The 23,334-nt window shown below is 38.6% G+C and overlaps 2 protein-coding genes and 1 long non-coding RNA gene across 7 annotated transcripts; 1 reads left to right on the forward strand and 2 right to left on the reverse strand.

Moving 5' to 3' along the window:
* Positions 1-5,213: 5,213 nt before the first annotated feature.
* Positions 5,214-8,083, reverse strand: LOC125500779. Of its 5 annotated transcripts, XR_007278239.1 has the most exons (4): positions 7,473-8,057; positions 6,757-7,390; positions 6,385-6,506; positions 5,214-6,278 (listed from the first exon to the last, which is right to left on the reverse strand). It is a non-coding gene; the product is annotated as an uncharacterized LOC125500779 (long non-coding RNA). The 5 variants fall into 5 exon arrangements; XR_007278238.1 differs by having other exon boundaries at positions 6,385-7,390; positions 7,473-8,083; XR_007278240.1 differs by having other exon boundaries at positions 5,214-7,390; positions 7,473-7,701; positions 7,799-7,949.
* Positions 8,084-17,807: 9,724 nt separating this feature from the next.
* On the reverse strand, positions 17,808-19,025 carry LOC125500756 (endocuticle structural glycoprotein SgAbd-2-like). The gene is made up of 2 exons (XM_048654732.1): positions 18,799-19,025; positions 17,808-18,524 (listed from the first exon to the last, which is right to left on the reverse strand). The coding sequence occupies exons 1-2, from the start codon at positions 18,805-18,807 to the stop codon at positions 18,174-18,176; spliced, it is 360 nt and encodes a 119-aa protein (XP_048510689.1). The 5' UTR covers positions 18,808-19,025; the 3' UTR covers positions 17,808-18,173.
* A 43-nt stretch (positions 19,026-19,068) lies between these two features.
* Positions 19,069-20,947, forward strand: LOC105692598 (cuticle protein CP14.6-like). Its single transcript, XM_048654731.1, has 3 exons — positions 19,069-19,266; positions 20,248-20,378; positions 20,510-20,947. Exons 1-3 carry the CDS (start codon positions 19,093-19,095, stop codon positions 20,748-20,750), a joined length of 546 nt encoding a protein of 181 aa, XP_048510688.1. The 5' UTR covers positions 19,069-19,092; the 3' UTR covers positions 20,751-20,947.
* Positions 20,948-23,334: the final 2,387 nt, after the last annotated feature.

The raw sequence follows: 23,334 nt of genomic DNA on the forward strand, positions 1-23,334 counted from the left end.
AGCAAATTTAACCGGGGGATTCCCCGAAAAGGATGTACTTTTCACGCGTTTCGAACCGCGCGATCGGGTATCGTCATCGTTGCGACTTATGTGAAATAATTTAAGAATGAACGGAAAAAGTGTCATGAGATAATCAAAGTCAACTGAACTTGTACGTTCATTTTTGTACCCCGAACTTTTGTGAATGAAAATTTACAGAGGTAGTACCACTTATACGGAGTAGAAACGCAAGTTTTCCCAAATCTTTTGAGCAAACGTAAGTAGTAGCTATGATCGAGGAAAAAAAAAATTTTTAAGATTCACTAAGAGTTCGAGTGAGCGGAATTTTTTGTGTACACAGAGCTCCCTGATACCGTGAAACGTTGGCGGAAAATTAAATACCGCTCGAGCGACTCTGACCGATCGATGAATCGTGAAAAAAAAAAAAAAAAACTGGAGAAAAAGGAAAAATTCTAAAACTAAAACTGAAAACGTGACGAGCGAGGGTATCACCTCTGCCAATTACCGTGGTTCCGATAAGGGAAGAGAGGAAGAAAAAAAAATTTCGTTCGGTTGGTCGAAAGAACTATACTACATTATAGAGATAGAGAAAGAAAAAGAAAAGGGAAAAGTCGAACTTTTACTGTACACGAAACCTTGGGAGGGAGAACAATAATGGATAGGATTTTTACTGTCTCGTAAAAGAGGCATGTAATATCGGTTTCAATGAATTTATGTAGCTAGGAGAGTAACTTGCGCGAACGTCGAAATATATTCGCTGAAAGAACAGCGGATTCAAATTATTCACGTCTGCCACGTAGTGATCGCGGTTGTTTCATCCGCAACCATCGATTCTCTCCCAAGAATACGAACAAAAGTTTGAAACGATTTTTTTTCAACTCATAACTCTGTTAATTCTCGTTTTGCACTGAAACTGCAGTATTGGCGTGATCTCGACTCGCCTAGCGTAAAACCAATAAAAAACTAAAAAAAAAAAAACTAGACGAATTCAGTGACCCGATAAAAGCATGAAACGAATTGCTATATGTATTTATTTTATTTGTGCCGGTTGTATTGAATTATAGAAAAAAAATAGATCAAATGCTGCTAGAGACAGGAGGCAATCAGACACCGCTTCGTTATATTTATTTATTCGATCATTTATTCGTTTTTTGCCTTGAAAAAAAATTTGAACGCAATATCATGTGGTAGTAAGTGATCGGCGTGCGATAGTAAAATACGATACGGTAAAGTTATAAGTAAATTGAGGGGAAAATTTTTAACCGAATATAAGTACATTTGGATCCGGTAACCGGTGATCGATGTGAGTTGCAAAGAGCAAAAAGTAATTGTCAATGCGCTGCAAAGGATAGGGGTGATGATTTCGTTTTGGTTTCGTTTTTGTATTCGTAAACCTCAGTCGGGCCCTTAATTACGTTTCGTCGAATCTCATTAAAACTGGGCTCCAAATGAAAAAAAAAAAAAAAATGAACGAAAGTTATATCTCCTGGTTGAATAACGTCGTGATTTTACCGATAAATTCAAAAGCACGTTCCATTCACAGTGTTATTTACAAGATGCCTCTGCCATTTCCACTCTAATGTATGCAGCCACAAGCATACTACTCCGCAAAAGGTATTCTCGGCTGTTTATCGAGCAATTACACTATTTTCAAACGAAACATCAATCAGATTTAATAATTCTTCAGATTTCAGATCGCTGCCATTTATCGCATATACATGTATATAATGTATGTATTCTGTTCAATTGAAATAAATGAGTTCACCAGAAGTTCACTCTTCGGGCTGGCATGAGTATGTACCTATACGTATACGTAAGTATGTAGATTTATAACGCACACCATTTCTTCGCTTTATAATCCGCTTCGTATATGTATAATAATATAACACACAAAATGTTGAAATTTTACTCATTCGGATATGTACGAAACTTTTTTTTCGAGAGCATAGAAACTATGCCCCATGTACTAGAGTGGGTAGTTCGACTTTGCACCAAGTTTTGCGAACCCCCCTAACGCTCGAGATTTATGTCATCTCCAACCACCATCACCGGCTCCGCGGGTGTGAATTTACTTTTCCATTACTTGAGTTCAAGTAATATAACATACCGAGGCACATAAGTGTGCGGAGAACAGATATACGTGCGTTCAAAAAAAAAAATACCTCGGACGTACAACATGCCTGGATAATAATTCGGTTAGCTAATGCAAGATTAATTTAGTGCTCACCTAAGATAGGTATTCAGATTCTTCGTTCAAGATTGAAATTCCCGATCCGAGTGCATATCTATATATTTTTTTAAATGCCACCCGCGCTCTTGGCAAAGACTCCCCATCGAGTTCAACGTATATGGTATATAAAGCAGATAGCAAATGCGACCGAAGTTCGGAAAGTCGGATCTGTTTTTTCGTAATTTAGTGGAAAAGAAATTCAATTGCGTAATCTTATCGCGGCCCAAAATTTCGATAAACTATTCGTCCGAACTGAGGAGACGCCGATCCGTTGCGCAAACTGAAAAAGTCCAACTCCCTCAACTCAAAAGTATTGCACACGTACCCTGCACGCGTAGGCACATACATACCTTCGAACGAAAAGAAAAAGAGAAAAATTTCTGAAAGACGTATTATGGTAATACAGAGAAATTTGGTTATCCGGGAACGGATGGCGAAAAATTTCTCACCGAAAGAGCGGAGGATGAGAATAAGATGAAATGAAAATAAAAAAATATCGTGGGCGGATATACTACACGTGTTATCTACACATTCGAACCGGTATATTTTCACTTCACTTACCAGACGCGTGATCTTTCGGTAACGCTTTTGCTCGAAAGGATCCGTGAGCTTCGCGGTTCTTCCCTATTTTTTTTTTTCTCTCCCTTCTCACAATATTTCACACTTCCTCGCGCGGACGAGCTTTTCGATACTTACGCAGGGGGATCCTACGCAACCCCGAAAGATTTTTATCTGAAAATTATGAAAGTGTACGATACCGATTCCGCGATAACTTTCCGGCAACATTTTCTAGACTCCAGAATTTAGTTTTCAGATAACCGCTGTTTTCGCCGAAAAATCTTCGGATATTTCACAGCAAGGATCTCTGAGAAAATTCATCGAATTTAATTGTCAGCTGCACTGACGTGAAGGAAGAAAAAAAGAACATTAACAGCCGATTGTATTAACGTACGAACTACCTAAAAATGGTGAAATACTTCACAAGATAAAGATATACGATTTACATTCTAGCGGAGATTTTTGACGAAAACCACTGTAAGGTCTTCAATAACTTGATGAACGATTATGCAAATTGATTATCGGTTTAATATCGCGGTCTCACATGAAATTCCAACAAGCCAAGCGAGGATAATTCTTTCGGCAAGGATTACCGAATAATTACACGTGCCGTCAATTCTGTAGCTAATTTATAAGATGGAATGCGCCCGTCGACGGCAGATCTATAGAGCACAAAACAAAAAAACTAGCGCTGGTATCAGTTCGAAAAAAAAAGTCCATCGTCCATACGATATTCTCGGTAAAATTCCCAACGATTCGAAAGCGTTCTCAGAGTATAAAAATTGTCAAATCAAATATCGTCCATCGTGAAATATTCTCGGGGCTGAAAGAAGAGACGAAAAATGAAAAATAAGGGAAACGCACATTATACGATATGTACACATCTTACGTATACCTCCGACTGCACCACGACTCCTTATGTCGAGCACAAAAGTTTTCTTGGCTCCTGTGATACTGACTCGAGTTATCGATTTCGCTAAAAATTCAGAAAAGCTTGCCCTCTTACTAGGCAGAAAAAATAAAAAATGAAAAAAGAATTTCTACAGCTGATTAACATATGAATGTAAAGTTACATACCTATACACAGTACGTACAATAACGAAATAATAATAATACAACGCTGTCGGCTCTATACCTTGGAAAAGGACTCGAGACAAGGCTATCCCAAAAGACATCTGAACCTAGAGCTAAAAATATTCGAGCCATACGACCGAAGAGAGACAAGATATCAGATCGATCGGAATCACCGTTTCTTCGAGACACTTAATAAATAGGTACCTCTGTACGTACCTGCGATGCACCTTTGAATGTAAAGTGGATAATTTTCGTGGGATAGAAAAAAGCAATCACTACTTTGCACTCAATGATCTCAATGAGTGTCGCGTCGTAGTTCGGCCATTATTTGAAATGGTGTGTGTAACGATCGGGATTATCGCTCGAGTTCGATTTTATGCTACTTGCGAAGTCGAACGGGATTACCAATCCGGATTAGGAGTATTAACGAACAGGTGTTGACTGTTCTGATGAAATTGCACTTTTTATCGTGTTCGGATCGTTCTCATAGATCGTTCGTTCGGTTCGCTGGGCTCGTCGGGAAATTTTCTTTTTTTTTTTTCTCCCTCTGCGAGGCAGAAAAACTGGTATGGAAACTGCAGCGTAGCCATGAATCATTGTGATATTTGAAGCCGGTTTTTACTCTGACCTTAATCTTCCTCGATTTTAAGCGGTCCTCAAAAGGGGTGGGCACGTCACCGCGAACCTGGTCAAAAGAGGTGTAATAATACTTTCACTTTTATCGAGAGATGCGGTTGGCTCGTCTCCTTTCGTTCGAAGCTGATCGTATATTTTCGTAAAGGTGTACTGGTGTATGTACAGCGCGTAATTCGGCTCGAAATAAAAGGCCGGCACGTTAAATCAGAGACGTGAAATTTTTTCTCGAATCGTTTACGGGGTCAGAGTCGACCGATTCACCCCAACGTACGTCTCGAGCGTAACGTGAAAAACTTAAAGTGGGGTAATAAAGCGAAGCGGTAACCCGAACTCTTCGGTAAATCACGTGATATGATTATTTCATGGAAACCTCATGCCCGCTTCCGCCGTCGGATGAACTCAAATTTACGATTTTTGATTCGCGGGAAGTTTTTTTTTTATTCTTTTTTTTTACACATTATACTCCCAATCGCGACGAAAAATTTTGTAAAATATTCGTACCAATCAGCGTCAAAGATCGCCATCTTTCACTCGTATCAAAATATGCAAAACAGAAGCAATTAAACGAGTGTCGCGTGTAACGCGTTATCCGTGTACACCCTCGTGTACTCGCATTTATTAAATAACGATCAGCGGGCTCGGATTAATAAATTTGCAGACATATGATACGATAGATGTGGGTAAATTTTTATAAGTTAAAAACGTCGAATTCCAATCGAAATGAGATTCGATATCAATTGAAGAAGTTTTACCGCCTTCGCATCCGTCGGTGGTTAAACGTTTAGAATTCAAGTCGAAAGTAAGTAAATTGTAGGTGCACGTACTTCGATCGTTGACATTTTCTGGCAACCCATGGGTCCGATCGACTGAAATATTTAAGTGATCGATCGGCTCCTAAAATATCATCAACCGAAAGCCGAAGGCCAAAATAGTATTGAATAAGCACGCAAGGTAAACTTCTGAAAGTTTTTAAGCGATCGTACTACGATGCGTAAGTACCATAGGTATGTGACGCATCTCGAAATGAACACGTTTCTACACGTATTTGTACTATGATAATTCCTCCGCGAATGATGCGTAATTCTTCATGCGTACGTAGGTATGTACACACTTCTGTCTCGCACACTTAGACACGATTCCTTCCGCAATTACGTAATTGTGTGCCTCAACGGTTACGCGTATGAATTATTATAAATGGAATTCCTATGGATGTAACGTCGGTAGGTACTAATTGATAACTCAAACTAGATCTCGTTAGTCGAAGGTCGGAAATGAGAGAAGAAGAAGGAAAAATGAAAACATTGACGTTGTTTGGGACTGGAAACTTTCAGCCGATAACCGCAGTGCTGGGATTCGATTTTTTAAATTTCAATGATATTTGCGGTTACTCGCTTTCTATCTTCGGATCGTGAAAATTATGATTAATATTTTGTAATTGAAGAGTAAACAGCAAGTATTGTTGTTCCTTGATTGATTCAAAGTTCGGAAGTTATAACGTTTCGTTATTATGCACCAGACTTTTGTAGAAACTCGTTTTACGTACCCCCCCAAGGATATTTCAAACATACACAAACTCTTATCATAGAAATTGTTGTACCATTCATTGAATTACATTGTTGATTCAACGGAAATTTTATTCAGGAATTTCTTAAAGTTGTATTCGATCTTTCACGGTTTGGCTTCAGCTTTATTTCCATCTCCAGCAAAAACAATTACTCGATCTCCTATCCGGATCCGGACGCAAGGTACAAATTTGTGAGCCTTCGACAATCGAGTTGAACTAATAAAACGATTCATTTACTCCACAGCTCTCGAGTCGTGATAAGTTCACCGTTGGCGCATCGATCCGAAGATGTAATATTATATCTACTTTCAGATTCACTCACCGTTTTAAATAATAATTGCTTCAATGCTGGAAGAATAGCTCCGATAGTTCGAGACGATGAATATTCTTGACTGGTTCAAAAGCTCTTAAAAGCATTATCCGTCGGTTCATCAACGGATATACCTATATACAAAATTTCATTGACATTATTCACATTTAAGTTTTCATCACCATTAACTTAAATCCTACTAATGGAGAATCCTCCAACGCTCATCTTCTTCAAAGAGATAGGATTTCAAAACTGTCGACACAATTTATGTCCCCCTCTCCCTCTCCCTCCTTGAAATTCCGTACAACCATATTGTTAAATATAATCCAAAAATTCAAATATCTGCCTGAAACTTCCGTAGCCTGTACCATTTCCTTATCTTACCTCATACTCTTCTGCAAGACAAAAAGGATGCAGATCCTTTGTGTTGGTGTCGCATATCACGAGTTTTGCGTACATCTCTTCTTGAAGTTATATTCTTTTTTTTTATTCTTCCTTGGAAGTGGAGAATGAGCGTTCGCCTTTTCATACTTCTTCGTAGTTTGGTGTCGTATTGTATGTTTTGGGAGCAGGAGTCGGAACCCGGATAAGCGAGAAAATGATCAGTTCGAAAATTAAAATCGACCCTTGGGATATTTTTCAATGACTTAGCTTTTACTGCAGTTATTGAGCAGGAACAAGGTGAGTCAAGTGCCTCTGGAATCGTTGGCACGCGATCGCGGTGCGCGGAATTGATATCCATCAAGATTACCTGGGCTTATTATTTGTATTTCAAGAAGCAGGTACAGTGGTAATAAGCTATTTATCAAACGTATTCATAGCTCTCTAAAAATATTTACCGAGTAAGCTGCACCCTGTTTCAACTTTCAAATCTTGTCGTATAATTCGCTCCGCCGAAATGTCCCATCACAATTGAATCGAATGAATTCTCCGGACGCTATTCGTACTGTGACGACTGTGACCAGCTGCGGTAGGGCGCTACCTCGGGGAGGGGATAATCCGCAGGTAGATCTCGACGCTGTTGATTTTAAATATTCTCGATTATATCTCGATCATAATTATTCTGTGCTAATGAGGTGTAATTAATAAGCGTAATTTACCATTTGTTGAACAAGCCACGACCGCAGATATATTCGAATATTTATGTAGACGTAATAGAAAAACCTTCAACTTCCACAGCGCGGACATTTTGATTGACGAAGTAACGACCGTGATCGTTTTACAGCTCCGTAAGACGTGCAGGTATATATATATATGTAGAAGTTCGTCGCACCCGCACCGCGGCATGTACCGTACTTTAAACTTTACAACGTCCCGCGGGTTAGACGACTGCGAAAATAATCGATTTTACTCTCGGCGACTGTGAGAATGTTTAATTGAGCCATTAATTAACTTCTTGTACAAAGTTATCCACGTAACTACCGACCTTCCGTACACGTACTCGTCTTTCTCATCGCTCCTCATTTTAACTGGCAACCAAATAATTTACTACCTCGCGTAGAACTGCTGCACGAGAATATTTTTTTTCCGAAATTTTTCTCCATCGTTTAGAACCTAGAGAAAAAAAAAAGAAAAAAAAAACGAGAAAGAAAAGAAATGACGATTTATTATCGTCATTCTCGTTATAATCATCATAATCATTTTGATCCGAGAGATGACTGTTGTTTTTGTAAAACTAGTTGCAATAATTTTGGTTTTTTGTCGCAACACATGTCTATACTGTAGAAAACATAAATCAATAAATAACGAGAAGTTTATACGTGTCTTCGTTATAGCTGCTAAATCTGTACAGCGGAATTTTCCCGCAGGTTTTTGAATAGGTCGGGAAAAAAAAATTGTCGATTGCCATAAAATACGAGAATTATATCCTACGAAATTTGAAAGAAACAATAAAACATAAATCTCGATAATTTATTTACGTGTACTCACATCTGTATCTTATTCATGATCCACGTAAAATATTTCAAGTTAATTACCTAGGCTATTATTTTACATAGGAAATGTATAGGTGCATCAGTTTGAGACTTGAAAAAAGCGAAAAAATGAAATAGAATTGAAAATTAATAAATGAATGAATCGGTTACGCATATTGATCACCTTTAATCGAATGATTAATTCAAATGAGACGAAAGGTAAAAGGCTAGACAATTTATCAGAATTCTTTATGCCTCATCTAGCTACTAAATATTCGACCACCGACAGTTTTGTACTCAGAATTATCTTGTTCCTTTTAAATCTTAGCGTGCATCGCTTTGACTTTTACGATGTTCGGACTAATGGAATTATAAGATCTAGAAATTTCGTACGCTGTACGTGTGCCACGGTTCTCCAGGAAAGAAATAACTGAAAACAAATTCTACCTGATAGCTGTATAATTAATTCCTTCATAATAGATTTCAAATTTAACCACAGAACTGTTTCAACGTCTTCTAAAATTGTAGAATGTCCGGTGGCGGGCGAGACTGACCCCGGGGGTAACATATTCGTTATTAGAAAGTAAGAGATCTCAAGTTTAAATCAGAAAACCTTCGAATAGTCACTCTATTTTCTTAAGGATAAGATTTATCGACTAATCAGCGTACGAAATTCAGAACTCCTAATCTCGGCCGATCGATATCTTCGCACGAATTTTTCATCGGCAACCAATGATAGACGTGGTGAAATAGATACGCGGGGGTAATTGACGTACTCGTCGTCAATGGAAAACAACGAATGCGTGATAAAGGGGCAAATTATGTAACCAAATCCGGGCAATGGTCGGTTGGTCGTATTGCAGACCAATTGGGCCCAACGTATTTGAGTGATACGTACGTACGGAGATAGCATTTCAGACGTGGCAACATAAGGCTAAAAATATAAAGACAAAAAAATAAATAATTCAATTACGTAAGCTTCCAGTGCGATGAAGATATTGAAAGATGTTACGAATGACCCGGAGTCAATCGTCGGGATAACGTATCCATTCGAAAATTGAGCAGTATCTGCGGACGGATCGGAACGCTATAGGCCAGTTTGATCGCTCAGATTTTGACAAATGTCAACGCCGAATAACCGGCCACGTTAGAACCACGATGACAATGATGGTAATATATGACGCCACTAATGGACGCGGCGGATTATATCAGATAGTAGAAGGTATGGCGGGTATCTTCTTCCCAATTACGTCACCGTCTGAAGTGAAAGGACGCGGGCCAGATCGGTATGTTATGTCGTGAGAATGTTTGGGTGATCGTTCATAACGATAAATATATGCAATTCCGAATTATATCCGGTTCGAAAAATTAATTAACCTTGGGGGGCGCACGCCGTTAAAATAAATAATTCTATGACTAATCTAACCATAGATCGATAAATAGCGGATGATTTGCGTTCCACTCAAAGCTGCGAAGCCCTCTGGAAATAAAAATTTGGTCAATCTGGAAAAGCCACGAGGGTAGGTAGGGGCCGACATTTCAACTCTTACCCCGTAATTAACCGTGCAGTAATACCCGCTTAAATAAATTATATTTTCAGGTCTGATGAATATGGATATTCAGATAATTCACATCTCATGTACATCGTCGGATTTTTCTAATCTTCTCGCACTGCAGTTATAATTATAAACTCGTTTCAAACTTCACATCGGCGCTACGGCTGAACGTGAACGTGAAAGAGGAATTAAAGGTAAAAATCTGTACGGGAAGCGTGAAATCTAATTTTATGTGCAATGACGTGCAAGTTCAATTCAAATTCAATTCGCGATTGCGAATTTGAACAGTTCTCTATACCGACGACCAATCAATCGTTGGTGATATTAACACTCCGATCGATCGATATTTCATCAATATTTCATTTGAATCTCACGATGCTCCTTGCCATTTTGGAACACTGCAGCTTACGTGGGAAGAGTGTATTTTGAAATTCCTACATTATGTATCAAACACTCGCTATCTGATCGATTATATGTACACCCATTTTCAACATCAAAGAACTACGCCAGCTATTCGAAATTCCCCGCCGTTCGTGTAGGTTACGGAGTATCTGAATTTGATATTATTCACGTTTATTTTGAAATAGAAAAATCTGAATAAAAATATTTCTCAAGTTTTGAACAGTTGGCGTCTCCTCGCATGTGAAAAAACGAGTCCCGAAAGCGAAGAAGAATCGAAGGCGCCAATTTTTTCCGAAGAAAATCGACAAGTTTTCGAAAACTATCGTTCGAATTGTTCGATAATTTTTGGCCGTCAGTGATGATATGTTTTTTTGAGATAATCGAATATTTCTTGCGCTTGGTCTGGTTCAATGAGAAAATCGTCATTCACCTCCGACCATATTCCGCATGGATTGAATTCGAGGCGGACTGTGGTGTAAAAAACTTCGAAAATCATCGTGCAAGCCACGTTTCAGTGCCAATTACCAAAAGTAACGACTACGAGTCACAGTTAAGCCCAAAGTTATAAACACCCAACACGACACCGCTTCAAAAAAAAAGAATTGTTCCATAAATGTATCACCTTACATTTCTCTTACCACCCAATTAACGAAATCTGTACCTCCTTTTCCTCGTATATTTAACTTGAAAAAATTCAGCCACAATTCCGCGATCCGTTAGGTGCACTCTATTTTTGTAATCAGTTCAACAGGCTTCCGCGCTAGCATTACAGAAAAAGGTTAAAAGGGTGCGGTTTTCGGGCTCCTGGAAAATGCTTTTTGTCGTGTAATTGAAAATTCGTATTCCAGGATGATCATTGTACCGTTCAGGAGGTTCGCTCCTCTGGCGAATAAACATTGTATAATTGCAATCGATTCGATACCCATGTAAATTATCAAAAACAAGTCGCGCTGATCCAAATTTTTTTCTCCACACATTGTACCGTACATGGATCGCTTCTGTCGAAAAATTTTCGCAGCAACAACAGCGACGTTTCGATTGAATTTTTCAGATCGAATATTCCGGGGTGAAATTTACTCGTGTATGCGTAACTAGACCCGAAAAGTTTACGCGAGTTTTTCGTACTAAAAGCGGAACTTTTATACCCTTCCCTTTGCGGATATAATGCTCAACTCCACCACTGTACGAAACAAAAGGGTCCGACAGCTTCGTCCCCTTATTTTATATCGTTCTTTGTTCCGCGTTGCTTCAGCAGTACAGGGCCACATCTATCCCCTATATATTTTATTCCTTCGAATACCCACGGGCAACGAGCTGAATCTCCCCGCATGTTAGCTTTTTTTAAAGCATCGCTCTCGTTTTAGAAAAAAGAAAAGTAAGAATTCAAAACAAAAAAACACGAATCCTGCAGAAATAATCAACCTTCTCCCCCTCGTTATCTTATAAAGGAGAGCGAGTGCGTTTTTGGAATTATGACGACAAACAAAATTGTAAGTTACAGTATTTTTTTTCTAATGTAAATAACAATTTGCGAAATTTAAAAAATCGCAGCGAAAATGACGGGCTGACATGACGCTGTGAATGGCGGTCTTTGAGCACGGCTGCCGAAAACGGTAATATAAATTTTCCACGTCGCGATTTTGGCTGAAGTCGTTTCGACGTTTACGCAATTAGAGTCCTGCGGTAATCTAGTTGGGACCACTCAGGAGATTCTGAAATTGTTAGGAGCTGAGAAACGAGGAATTACCAAAGCTGCCAGCTGACTTGATAACTCGGAGACATTGTTCTTCCTTAATGAAAAGCCGAGTTGGTGGTTTTACGGTTGAACCTTGACCCCTGGCGCGGCGATTTACTTCCGCGAGAAATGGTCACGCTCAAGTTCGTACAAGGTACAAGTATGCCTAATTGTGCAGTTTACGCAAAATTTCTAATCACTCGTCATTGAAACGTTCCGCGTTAAACTTTTTCCAGTGTTTCACCGCGAGCTTCGGAGAAGTTCGCATTTTCGAAAATGTAAAACTGATAACTTTGGCAATTGTTATTTTCTTTGTGTGGCGACGTAAATCGATCAATTGGCAGTTGTGTTTCGGGACTACGTACTGCACAAATTGAGAGGAGGTAGCGCGGAACGCTAAACAATCGATTTAAATGTTTATACGATACCTCAAGCGCTCCCGCAGTTTTCAATTTCGAGTGATTCTCGGATCCCACGCGTACGCATGTATCCTAATTCGGAGTAGAAGATAGTCTAGCGGAAAACGTGGTCGTCCAGAAATCCGGGGGGCTTCCAAAGTCCGATGGATTTCCGTACAATCGCAACGGATTCCCGAACCGGATATCCGACTTTCTTCGTACCCACGATTTTGCAGGGAAAAAGTCATCATCTACCAAAAGAAGATATACCGTCACGCAGGGGATACCTGACAATGAATTCGTGTACTATACATTGAAAAGAACAGTAAAAAATGATCACGTACACACCTCTACTGGGGACAGAAACACATCTATGAAACGCACATATTATATGCATATGTGTATCTAGGTAAAATCTACGTTCGTGCGTCGTGGACATTACGAGGTTGAATCGAGGTGATCCTTTTTTTTCAACGCCCCGCCTGATTTATTACCCTATAATATATGTATCTGCGGCGAAATAAGTTTCACTTTCGATTATCGCATCGTTCGTTTATTCGGAACGCCAAGGGAGTATTCTTGTGCCTGCGAATAACACGCATCGAGGATAATGTCAGATCCGGCCAAATGCTCGAGTGGCACACCTTTCGTTGACACGGTTCAGCAGCAGCAGGTGATCGGTGACCTAAACCTGAAGATGCAGCGAAATATTAAATACCAAATTCCTGCGCATCAAACGCATCGTATTATGTATGCCTGTCAATAATTATAATCCAGGTGGATGAGTGGATGAGAGGGCGCCGATTGCGTATAAAGGTGAAACAAAACACAATATACCGATAGGTTTGCGTCCACATTCACAAGATCATATCGCGATTAAAACAAGCGTGAGCTTTAATAAACGCCGTTAAGTAGTAAAGTTTTGAAAATAATGATGCAGCGATCAAGACGATTCAGGTTATCCGCATATCCACAGACTCGGTAGAATCTCGCCGACATCGAGTATCCACGTAATACAGTTCAGAGATGTGGAAAGCGTGTAGAGCCAACTGTTTCATTGAGTATCTTCGAGAAATTTGAAGCTTAATTTCAATGATATTCGGAGGGGTGATTTCATCCATGCTTTGTTTCAATATTTTTCTAACTTTTATTTATCTAAATTCAGCAAATTCATTCTAATGCTTCACCCTTCCGGTACGGCATGAGCGTCATGCATTTCATGCACTTGGTACAATGAGTGATGCGAGAATCCTTCCTTTTCCGAAGAATTTAATTCAACATTGCGATTAATTCGGAACAATTGATGTACTTGGCGATGTTTTTCGCACTTGAGGTGCTTTCACTATAGGATGCCGAATTTACGCACTTTTAACTTTGACATCCGTCACGCAGAACGTGTAATTTAACACTCTGCTGCGAAGTAGGTATGACGAACGGTGCCACTTTGATCCCTGATTACATTCGGGACAACGGATAATCGCAATTACCTTTATCACAGGATGTGACTTATACCTACACACAATCGGACACGTGCTATTTCGATATACCTGTGGACAAATGCTGTACGTCCGATTCGAAGGGACGATAAGAAATCAATTCGAATTTGAACAACTCTTTTCAACGTCAATTCCAGCCAGAATTATGTGAAAATTCAATCACAATTACTGAGATCCATTTTCTCCATAGTATATCAGAAATATCCATTTTCAGAAAATCGTTGTACAAGTGAATTTTTTTTTGCTCGCTGATTTATTGTCACCTCTTGGAAAATTCAAATTGCGTAATAATTCGGTCCGAAGATGAAGGGATATGAAAGGAACACTTTTCACGTTTGATAATTTTTTTTTCTGGGGATTTCACTGAAAGAATATTATAATTTTTTTTATCTTCGAATACAAAATAATTATAATACTTATATCCATGTAGGTTTGTTATATTTTGAGAAAAGAAATTCTATTCGGAGAGCAGCCCATTTTTTCCCCAAAGGAAAACCTTTCTAGTGCCACAAGTAATTTGTTTTATTGATTCAGGTGAGAAGTAAAAAAGAGATCTGATTTATTGGAAAACAAAATAGTCTATTCAGTCCTTAGCGTCCCCGAATTTCCCCGCCCCCCTTCCAACGCATGTAGTGGTGAAGCCCTTACATGCCTTATACCTCAAAGAAAGACGAAATAGCGGGTATTTCTGTACTGCAGACAGATAGCGGCGAGGCAGATTCACCTCGACATGAATAGCTATACGATTTACTTACGCAATATGCAGCCCGAATCGTAATATAACCTTAAATGAAACCATCTGCCGCCTTTCGCGGCCCATATTCGATTACCCAAATTTATCAAGCACTCGTTATATTGGAGTATATAAAAGCGAAACAATATTTTCACTAGAAATCGTTCAACAGCGATAAAACACGTGAACAAATCTATTGTACATTTGGATAAAAATCAACCTGCAATTGCATCATCATTCTCGCCATTCGCTTCGTTACATAATTTTTTTTTTTTTTTTTTTTCTGGTAACAGTTCCATGAACACGTGACGGATTTTTCTCCCCACACATCGTACAATAGTTAAGAACCTTCGTGGCTGATATATTTTTCGCGGTAATTCAGCTGTACGGGCCTTTGGCTAAAAGGTTTTTTCTAATACAGCTAGAAGGTGTGGGGTCCATTGTCCTCCGCAAACGAAAAACGTATCACAAAAGGCGTAGGCGTGGGAAAAAGTTCGAAGTTAAACGATAATAGCCCAGAAGAAAAATAAAAGATCATGTATCTACGCGGAGAAAAAAAAAAATTTGCCAAATTTCGCACGATCTTGGTATTCAAGTTCGGGCGCTATAAACACGAACGAGATGTAAGTAAAAAGTAGAACCTTGAGGCAAACTATTTCTGATAAACGTTTCGCGATTGAAGTGAGGTATATAAAATAGCCTGACGAAAAAAGATGACCGCGGGTGATGACAATCATTTTATCGACTACATTGCAAAATATTTTCATTGATTCGTCCACGTTGTCCCACGAGTAGGTGTCGCAAAAATGATCAGAGGAAAGAAAGAAATTTGAACGAGAATTTTTCAGAGTAAGAACGGCCGCACGCAATGTCTATCGCGTTTGTATAATTCCACGACGAACTCGAAACTGTCGGAATGAACTTTAATACCAGAACTTAGAATCCCCACCGAATTACTTTTGGAATTCGAATTTTAGTCGAAAGATTATAGGTAATAGGTATTGTAATTAAACTCGAATGAAGAGCGTCTTGATATGATAATTTCTATTACACAATCAGGCTGTTTCGAACTATCCATTAATTCTGTTCGCTTATCCCATTCCACAACCTCTGGTGAGACGTGATTTATAACGACCTTTGTTTTTTTTTCTTTCCTTTTTTTTCGTTTCTTTCTATAGCACTTACGAAATCGTCGAATCACAATTTGCAAATGATTAAAAAGATTCACGTTTTTTAATCGTCGAAACGAAACGAAAGATACAAATTATCTCGCATGGAGAGCAAGGTGGGGGAGAATCGTTGGGAATTAGTAAATTTTGATGAAGGTGTGTTGAATTAATGTAATCTCATAAAAATTGCGTTTGTCAAAATTTTCATCGAGTCCATCCGGCTTTGATATCACGAGGAAAAAACTCCGCTGTACTCTACCTCATTTCTATTCCGTGGAACCATGTTTTAATTACATACGATTTTTGTATCTCATTTGTTTGCTTTGTTCTGTTTCCAGACGACAGATGAAAGGTGATACAAAAAACAGTTTCTGCAGAATTCGAAGATCTGCTTTTGCTTTCGAATTTCGTTTTTAGTGAAGGTGAAAATCGATATTGATCGCAACATGGCCTAAGGATTTTATGATTATGAACTTTGTTGGGTATTATTTCGCTAGTAATGTGATATTTAAGGTCATAAGGTAAATCGCTAATTGAGCACCTGGACGTTGATTAAATCTAGAAACCTGAAATTCGTCGAATTTCACACATACACGGTAAAATATTTTCGGAATTTTCTAAACCGTGTTCGGTGTCCAGTCCAAATGGAAATTACACATAATGACGATCACCCCTTACACGCTCTTGCGCAGCGACGAACTGACGCCAGCGAGAAATGTTGATGACCTTATGAATAAACGCAGGTGAAATCTTCAAGACTATTTATATCAGTTTGTGTATGAAATGAAACACAGTAAATATATAAGTAAAAGAGTAAAGATTAATAACGAACTTTTGACTTGATAACGAAAGAGAGAATATTAACAAAGTTCGAATAAATAACTTCCATCGGAGGTACGTTATAATTTTTCAAAAATTTTCCGCGTTAAATATATCTCCACAATAATCATTCGGTATTGTTTTACGGAGGAAACTTTGTCTCGTTGTTAGCCGTATTCCGGATGCGTTATTCAATTTGCGGTCCAACTTTTTTAATACTAAAGAGATGAAAATCATCATTTTAACTTTAAATAGATATCCTAATGTAGTTTCTTTCCGGAAGTTACTCGTGCCCCGCTTGAAATGTAATTATAAATGAGATCAGGTCGTGTTAGTGTGTATGAAAATTGGAAACTTAAAAACAATATACTAACTACTTTACTCGGAGGAATTGAATTGGAGGTTTGGAAATTCGTCAACGTGGATTAATTAAACGAATTTCGAATAAAATAAGCGGATCACAGCTAAGAATTAGCAAAGAAATCGCGAGGTTCTAATAATCTATAAGACGTCAATTGAGTATTCCAATTCTATGGAAATTGTTTTCTCTCGAAGAAACTTAAAACTTTTCTAAATTCCGAATCTTTCATCCACTCCGGATAATAAGTAAGAAATGCTAATTATAAGGTATTCAATGTCACGATCAATGATCGGAGTGAATCTCGTAATGAAATCTCGACTGCAAAATATGACGGCGAGAAAACTCAAGCTGAATAGACAAAACATGCAGACAAATATACAAACAACTTCGTCTCGTCTGATTATAATTCGCGAATGGCTCGAAAAATTTGAATTCCATAATCTGCGGTGCAAAAAATTAATCTCGTGGAATAGGCCGTTAAGAGGGTGTCTCAACGTCAGCGATAACTTAACAAAATGCGATGAGGAATGAGTGAAAGCCTCTCTAAATATTTTAGCACCGTAATAGTTTGCGGACTTATCCTTACATATTCGTGTTTCTCAGCGTATTTCTACGATTACGAGCCATTTAGTCCGTGTCTAGATGTGTGATAAATTTTCGCGCATTTTTCGTTCCGATTTTTTCATCGCGATGGCTGCGTGAAGTGAATCTATTTCATGTTAGTTTGAATTTCATTCTTTGTGGATTCAGAAAAAATTCATTTTTTGAATCGTACAAATTTGAATGTGTCAATGGTAATAGTGATTAGATCGATGAAAAAAAAATTAGGTAAAATTGAAAAAAGTCCATAATATTAAAGTTCAATTTGTATTTTCAAGAATTTGATCGGTTTTCAATCACTGATCGTATGGATGGGTCTATTTTCTTAATTTAGATCGGAGAAAATCTCTGAGAATCGGTTAATTTTCGCTGACTTACGATCATAAGTCTATTTTGACTTTCCTCTTCTTCAATTTCAGTAGAAAATCGACTATTTCTGATTCCAAATACACGCGAAACCAAAGATAACTGGTGCTCCAGGAGGAATCGGAATAGCCGATTTTTCAAAGCGAAGAAGCGTTTCCCGATTGTCAATGACTCTCACCGATCGAAATTTAAAACGAAACGAAAACAGTTCAAAATGCACAAATACATATTTCTATAATTAATCAGTCATCACTCAAAGACTTTCCGGTGCGGGGTCGATGGGTTTTGGAGGTACGGGAAGATGGTCTCCCTTGGCCTTGAAACCATCGGCGTCAGAAGTCCAGGTCAGGTCGATGGGAGTTCCATCGGGGGCGAAGTAGCTGAGAGTTCCTTGCTTGACGAGAACATGTCCGGTATTGTCGGCATTCGGGACTAGAGCTCCCTGTTCGGTAACTCTGGTTCCATCGCCGGTGAGGTAGCTCAAAGCGAATTGACCGAAGTCGTCACGAGTCAAAGAGTATTCCAAAATAGGAATTACTGGGGCAGGCGCACCACCCTCGGGACGAGCAACGGCGACGGCGGCCAGAGCAGCGAGGACGATTATCTGTCAATGAGAAAATCTTTAATGTTTTATAATGGAGAACTAATGGGTAGATCAATAGCCGGTTGGTAACGATGGAGATTATCAAACTTATTTTCTCGTGTTAATTATACCCTGACAAATTTTTCACTTTTCATGGTTATATATAAACGTATAGTTATGAAATGTTTTTGAATGAAAAACAAGAGGACTGCTAGATCGAATCGACCGAATGTTTGTAGAATCGTTAGATATATATTTTTGTGAGTTAATATCAACCGAGCGGAAAAATACTCACGAATTTCATGATGAGCTTTTGCTTGGTATTCGGAAGAACCGTTGATGTTCTTTGGAGGGCTGTTGGAGCTGTGATGTCCGGAGTGAAGTTTACCGCTCATTTATACTAAAATCGAACCCCCTCATGTAAAAATAAACAGCGTTTATGGTACTCTGCTTAATAACTACCGCTGGGAAACGAGCCTTTTCACTTATTGGTCAATTTGGGTATGGAAGCCAAGATAACGATCGGTAAACAATGTGAAAATTTTCTCCGGGCAATAATCGCTGTTAAGTTTCAATTTCTCTTTACGAAATGCTCGTTATTCTTACGGGTAGACCGCATTCGTACAATACGATATTTCCGACATCAAAACCAAAGTTGAAAAATTTTACTTTTAATTTCAGGTGTCTGAAAACAGAAATTTCTTTACACCGAGAATCAGATGGTCTACATTCATGGAATTATTTTGAAAGCTACTCATTACAGGTATTCGATGTTTAATATCTGATGATTTGGCCAGTACCTACAGTTATTGATTCTCGGGAACGACGACATATTTCTTTCTTTGATGCAATCGATCTACCGCGATGGAACTTGATAATTTCGAATGAATGATAAACACAAATATAAAATGGTATAAAATGGTAATGTAGAAAGCGAACGAAATTACTGATTAATCAAAATTAAAAATCAGAATATTTTCCTTTTTTTCTTTATAATCTACCACAGCTACCCTGCAAAATAAGTGAAGCCCAAGAGAATATCGAAGTCTGGTAAAAATAAAATTAATTCGTAAGAGTTTAATTAGTTGACTTTACTTTTTAACTCCTTCAACCCAATAATTGATTCTTTCGGAGGGGATGGAATAAAATTAAAATTTCTTCGTGATATTATTATATTATAATTTGAATGATAATCAGTTTCTGACCACCGGAATATCTGCAAGCTTTTAGAAAATCTTCTACGTCAGAAAACACGCGCTACGTCTTTTTTCTAATTATAATCATTCTATAACAGTTAGTGACCATTTCTTCGGCTACCAAGCATTGATGTGTGGTCGAAGGAATCGCTGGCAATATATGTAATTACATCACACTGGACATGTTTTGATCGATGCATGGAGATCCTTATACCAAATTTAATATACCCGCGCGCGATGCATATACGTATTACATTTGTCCCGAGGGTTTTCATACTCATTATAAATACTCTAAGTTTTCCGAAGTTTTCATCAGTTCCATCTCATCCGTCTTTTAGTACACCTCATCGGTTCAACATGAAATTTGTGAGTTGTATATACGATTGAAATATGACGATATAGAAAAAAAAAAACAATTTATCCTCCGTTCATACGGATCCTATCTCTGTATATTACGGATCTATCTCTTCCTTGAAAATTTTCTTTAACGCAAATGCTCGGTGGTTATTTTCTGCGTTTTTTAACATGTTAAATGAATATATCTGCAGATTCTGATCGTCGCCGCCCTTGTGGCTGTCGCTGCAGCTGCACCCGCTGCGTTGGAACAACCAAAACCTACTCCCGTTCCCATCCTCCAGTTTGACGAAGAACGTGACGCATACGGCCAATTTTCGCTATCGTAAGTAACAATTCCATATAATGAGATTAGAAACAGAACAAACAATAAACGAGATGCCGAATGTGTCGCGGATGGAAATCGATGGAACGATTGATTCGCTCGTGATGTTTTAAATCCATAAAATATTTCAGATACACAACTGGCGATGGAACCACGATAACTCGTCAAGGAGTACTGAAAATCACTGCTGACGGAAAGGACTTCGTTTTGGTCCAGTCAGGATCTGAGTCATACACTTCACCCTCCGGAGTAAAAATCGTGTTGACCTGGGTCGCTGACGAAGATGGATACCGCCCCATTGGTGATCATCTTCCCGTCACCCCTATCGCTCCTGCGGCACCCGCCCCTCTTTTACCTGCTGCCCTCGCTTAATTTGTCGAAGCTATCTGACTCATGATGTCGAGAATGGGTGGGTTGGAAATATTTCAAAGTATGTCAGTGAATCAAGGTTGTTTTTTTAACGAACTTCAAAGAAAATCTTATTCTGGTTCCGACAACACTCCCTCTTGACACAGGGCCGATTTTTCGTCCTTGGAGGATAACGTTGATACGATTATTGAAAAAAAATAAATAAGATTTAGTGAAAATTGTTCATTTTCTCTCCCTCAATTATTTGCCCTTTGAAAGTTTTGATTGAATAAATATAATACGCGTGATAAACAATATTTAAAAATCTGCAGTTGGTCTGAAAACCCTTCGAGTTTTTCTCAATTTCATATCAATCGCAACGCATTGCGAATCGTTACTTTAGCGCGTGTGATATGAAGTGCTTTCGAGAGGGTAGTTTCTGGCTAATATCAGTTATTAAACCAATTTAACTAAACGGTTAACGATAATCACAGTAATTAAGGTACGATCCGAGTCGAACCTTAGCATTGGGGAAGCAGCTGATCGAAACTTGAGAAAGAAAAAACCGTCACGGAAGGTACGTGTGTCGTTGGAACGGTGAAGGGGAAATCGAAAAGTTTGAAATTTGTGTGCATGGATAATCCGCGGCTGTTACGATATCGGTAGAGACATCCGATTTATTGAGTAGAGGTCGACGGTTAACCGCAATTAACCTTAACACGTGACTTACGTCGTCAATTATTCGCATCAACTTCCTTTAGCCCTAGTTTACTAATCTCTACCTCGAAGAGGAGCCCCTGAAACATGCGCGGACCAGGGGTCCTTACGGTCCTCCTAAATTCTGCGAAGACCCATTTGTCAGTCCTCTGATAACACCAGCGCCTTCGGTAAGTGAAGCTCATATTACACTTGGATATCCAAACCGCAAATTTATCGAAGAAATAAATTTTTGCGATGCTTATTTTGGCGTTCACCTCTTCCAGTCATGGACATCCGTATATATAAAACTACACATTGCAAACATCTGGGATATCCGTCGGGTCTGAAATTAGTTCTTTTTCCCCTTTGGCGACCTGAGGACTATAAAAAAATTGCAAAAGATTTACGCGAGGGACAAGATGAAATTTCTCGAACTGTAATATGCGAAAAGACTGGTTGGAGGTTGCCATAAAAACCTTCGAGGGATTAAATATCTTTGATATTTACAATTTATACAATTTTTTTTATTTTTTTTTTTTGTCCGGACTTGCGAACACATTATTTTAACGTGGTGTTAGATTAATTTATTTTCATACGAGCGTAATTTAAATGCGAATCTTCGATCACGGAAGTCGAGCGTACACGAATTAGCTGTAATTTCAGAATTTTGCTTCGGGCTAAATTGTTTGGGAAGACCGTTTAAATGATGGGACGGTATGAATCATATGTTGACATTTGATTTACGTTTTGCCTACAATACAGAGGATGTTGTGAGTACGGACGATGTAACCATGAACCCGTGCGACTGGAATCCTGATCTCTGTCTTTTGAGAATTGATAAAATCAAGGAGTCGAACTATAGTTTATAGTTTAAACGAAGGCCAAGTTTCAGCATCGATTATAAAGTATACGATTAAAAATCAAATTGACAGCTCCTGCACGGGGTGTAATCCCGTTAATTTTTAATCACAAAATTATAAGGCCATCCGCAAGACGAATTAATCGAAGGTTGAGGCAGTTGAGTTTTTTTCATCAAAAAATTTAAGAGAAATTTGGAACGAGGTAAACCCGCGCACCCGATCATTACATCGTGACGAGATTCAAGAAGGAGACGATTTTCACTCACCGACTGTAGGAAAGGGCTAATTAGCTACTGCCAATCATGTTTCTCGTTATGACATACGATTAGAGATATTCAAAGTTTAACGAAAAATAAAACGTAAGAGCTTTTAGAATATAAAGTGGAGTTTCCAAATTGTGGTACACATCAGCGTTACAGAGATATAAGCTTTGAGAATATTCCATTAAAGGTTGATCTCGATGATCGTAATACGTAGTAGACCGTGCCTAGAATATCTCGTTAGATATTCAGCGCCGATCAAATAGGTGCGGCTTTAGGGCTGAAGTGGATGGCATTATTTCAGGAACACTATGTACGCTACCAAAACTATCCCTGTACGCAGGTTCAATATAATTACAGAGCTCTTAAGCATACAGGAATATATTCTGTGTTTTGCATTTTATGAACGGCGTGTGTTCCGTAATCTCCGTTATTACGTGTAATTTCAGAGGGGTTCTAAAATTATCGTTAATTCATGGTGGGCTTTAGCCAGCTCAAAGAGCAAAAAAAAACTCTTCTCTTTTCACTACACATTTCAGAGTTCTATACCAAGAAGATCCCATGTTTACCGATGTCAAAGCTCACCCTATGTCGGCGATATAATTACAGCAAACGAAAATAGTCTGTTCCCCCAGGAGTAACAAAGCAAATTTTCCAAATGCCTGATCATACTAAAAATTCGAAAATAAGAAAGCAAGACAATTACCGTCCAAGTTTTATTCAGCAACGTACATTCGCATCAAACTTGGAGGTAGTATTTCATATCCCTGTGAACTTTCCACCTAGGGC

This window comes from Athalia rosae, chromosome 4, assembly GCF_917208135.1.
Source record: "Athalia rosae chromosome 4, iyAthRosa1.1, whole genome shotgun sequence".
NCBI classification, from domain to species: Eukaryota; Metazoa; Arthropoda; class Insecta; order Hymenoptera; family Athaliidae; genus Athalia; species Athalia rosae.

What these genes read in the sequence shown, in the direction of transcription:
- LOC105692598 (XM_048654731.1), top strand. Translation starts at nt 19,093, where the DNA reads ATGCTCGTTATTCTTACGGGTAGACCGCATTCGTACAATACGATATTT. An exon ending in TTGAAAGCTACTCATTACAG is followed by an intron (nt 19,267 to 20,247) that starts GTATTCGATGTT and finishes ATATATCTGCAG; the next exon opens with ATTCTGATCGTCGCCGCCCT. An exon ending in TACGGCCAATTTTCGCTATC is followed by an intron (nt 20,379 to 20,509) that starts GTAAGTAACAAT and finishes AAAATATTTCAG; the next exon opens with ATACACAACTGGCGATGGAA.